The sequence below is a fragment of the Lolium perenne genome, chromosome 7 (assembly GCF_019359855.2).
Source record: "Lolium perenne isolate Kyuss_39 chromosome 7, Kyuss_2.0, whole genome shotgun sequence".
Taxonomy (NCBI): Eukaryota; Viridiplantae; Streptophyta; class Magnoliopsida; order Poales; family Poaceae; genus Lolium; species Lolium perenne.
Window position 1 is genome coordinate 52,738,426 of NC_067250.2, and position 2,836 is coordinate 52,741,261.

The following is a 2,836-nucleotide window of genomic DNA, read 5'->3' on the forward strand; positions in this document are numbered from 1 at the left end:
GCATTTTTCGGTGTAGATGCCGAGGTAACGCCCATTTCAAAAAAATGGCATAATAATCTTGAACTATCTTTCCCACATTGTTTCTCAAATGTTGCAATAAATTGAAAAGTTTGAAGTTCAAAGGTTGTATGCTGTTAGACTTTAAAAAAAAGAGAGGTAGTTTGCATTTTTTTTCTTTTTTTTTTCTAAGTCGAGATTACGAACCATCCAATCATTGAGATTATTCTATGTCGACGAAGAGCAGTCGCTCGGCAAGATAATATGTCATTGAATGCAAATCCATATTCTCAAAAAATAATTCAATTGATAAAATTGGCAACAGGACATGTGACTGTATTCCAAGGAAAGAACCTCTTCCAGGTGTCTAGCGTCCCTCTCACCATGCTCGCCAAGCACTCCACCTCGACCCCTATTTAAGCATCTTCTCTTGGCGTGATGTTCTTGGAAGTGAACTAATACTAGCCCCATACGCAGGAACAGAACAAAACCCCTCTACTGTAGTCTGTAGGAGGATCAACCGCGAACCATGTCGACCAAGGACGGCGTGGCCACCGCGGACGACGAAGAGGTAACCGATATTATCGTCCAGAGGGTGCCGTACTGGGACCCGCCGGCAGTCCAGCCGCTGGACACGAACGAGCTGACCGAGTGGTCCCTCTACCGCGCCATGATCGGCGAGTTCACGGCCTCGCTCATTCTGGTCTACGTGAGCATCTCCACCGTCATCGGATACAAATTCCAGTCCTCCGGCGCCGACGAGAGGTGTACCGGCGTCGGGTACCTCGGCGTTGCCTGGTCCTTCGGCGCCACTGTCTCCGTCCTCGTCTACTCCACCAGCGGCGTCTCGGGCGGGCACATCAACCCGGCGGTGTCGTTCGCGCTGTTCCTGGCCGGCAAGGTGTCGCTGGCGCGCGCCGTGCTGTACGTAGTAGCGCAGTGCCTCGGCGCCATCTGCGGCGTGGGCATCGTGAAGGGGATCATGAAGCACCCTTTCGACTCCCTCGGCGGCGGCGCCAATTCGGTGTCCGAGGGCTACTCGCTCACGGCGGCACTCGGCGCCGAGACCTTCGGCACCTTCGTCCTCGTCTACACCGTCTTCTCCGCCACCGACCCCAAGCGTACCGCTCGCGACGCCTTCGTCCCGGTACGTGCGCGCGTCGTGTCCACAAGTTTGTCCTAATTACGACGACCGCTCTGACCTGCATTTGATTAATTCGTTCTTGCAGCTGGTGGCGGCGCTGCCGATCGGTTTGGCGGTGTTCGTGGTGCACCTGGCGACCATACCGATCACCGGCACGGGCATCAACCCGGCGAGGAGCCTGGGCGCCGCCGTCTTGTACAACCAGCACAGAACCTGGAAGCAGCACGTGAGATCCATTAATCAAACCTACACACATTAGGTAGGTACGTTGTTCCGATCGAGATTAAGATCCGATGCTTCTTGTGATTTGCAGTGGATCTTCTGGGTCGGACCCTTCACCGGCGCGGCCTTGGCGGTGTTCTACCACAAGATCGTGCTGCGAGACATTGCTGTAGTCAAGGAGGCGCTGCTGGCGCTGGGCTCGTTCAGCAGGAGAGGCTCGACCGCTTGAAGACCGAGGAGAGGAAGAACATGCGCATACACATATGTTGAGTAATCCTACACCTACGGACTGACGTGTAGCATTACTCGGAGAGACATGCATGCAACACAAAGGCGTGTGTGTCCACATGATTGCATGCATGTGCGTCGTTCGGGAATAATTAAGTTGGATATACTACCTCCGTCCCGGTTGATAGGCTCTACATGTATTTCTAGATTGTAAATTTGAATAATATAATACAAAAATATATTGCAAAATATATATCATTAGAAAGTTTATATGTTCTACTTTCTAATGGTATAATTTTTATGTTGTATAATTTATACTATGTTGATCAAATAGAGGATCTAGCGATACGCGTAGGCCCTGTAAACCGGGACGGAGGGAGTGTTACATTATAATTACACTACACCTTGCCTTGTCTTTGCAACACATGTTTTATGTTCGGAAATTTAAATAGTTGTAAGAAATGTGCATTTTATGATGCTAATGAATCTATCACCATTTATCTTTTGATTGTCCCTTGGCTAGACTCATTTGGATAATTATCACAAATATGTCTCGAAATTGGTCGAATGTAGTTGATAAAGCAACTAAAGAAAAGATCTGAACGTCTATCTATGCTTTGATGTGCTATTTAAAACTGCCGCAATAATATTGTGTTTAACAAGAGTACGAATGCTCATTTTCTACAGGTTATTCATATGGTTATACATTGGATCCACGAGTGGTCATATTTTCTACGGAGGTGCAACATGCGTATATGGATTTTAGATGCAACCGATTGGACATTTACAACCATAGTGGTTGGCGGCTTTCTAAAAGGATCCAAGATGCATAGACGACATATGTTTCTATTTTGTCGCTAGTTAATCTTTATGTACACCATGTGTGATCTATAGGTTGTAACACTCTTAAACTTCGATACTCTGCAAAAGAATCTCATTTGCACGTCTCTCTCCAGATTAATGGTTATTATGCCAATGAATTTCATAGGCCAAGCGTTTTCACAATGCATTGTTCCTTAGCACTTTATCTCAGTGAGTCGTGTTATCTTAGTCTTCATTGTCTTTTAAATGTTGTACTGTCCCCTCCGTTTCGGTGAATAAAACGCACACACATTTCAAGAGGAACTTTAACCAAAAAAATTGAGCAACAAAATTTTGATCATATTTTACGTTATTGGTACCATTGAATTCGTATTGAAAAACACTTTCTAATGATATTGATTTTATACCAACAATTTATACATT

General features: G+C 46.2%; 1 protein-coding gene across 1 annotated transcript; it reads left to right on the forward strand.

The window, feature by feature from the left end:
* Positions 1-432: 432 nt before the first annotated feature.
* On the forward strand, positions 433-1,902 carry LOC127317523 (probable aquaporin PIP2-7). The gene is made up of 3 exons (XM_051348077.1): positions 433-1,144; positions 1,227-1,367; positions 1,455-1,902. The coding sequence occupies exons 1-3, from the start codon at positions 527-529 to the stop codon at positions 1,590-1,592; spliced, it is 897 nt and encodes a 298-aa protein (XP_051204037.1). The 5' UTR covers positions 433-526; the 3' UTR covers positions 1,593-1,902.
* The last annotated feature ends 934 nt before the right edge of the window (positions 1,903-2,836 follow it).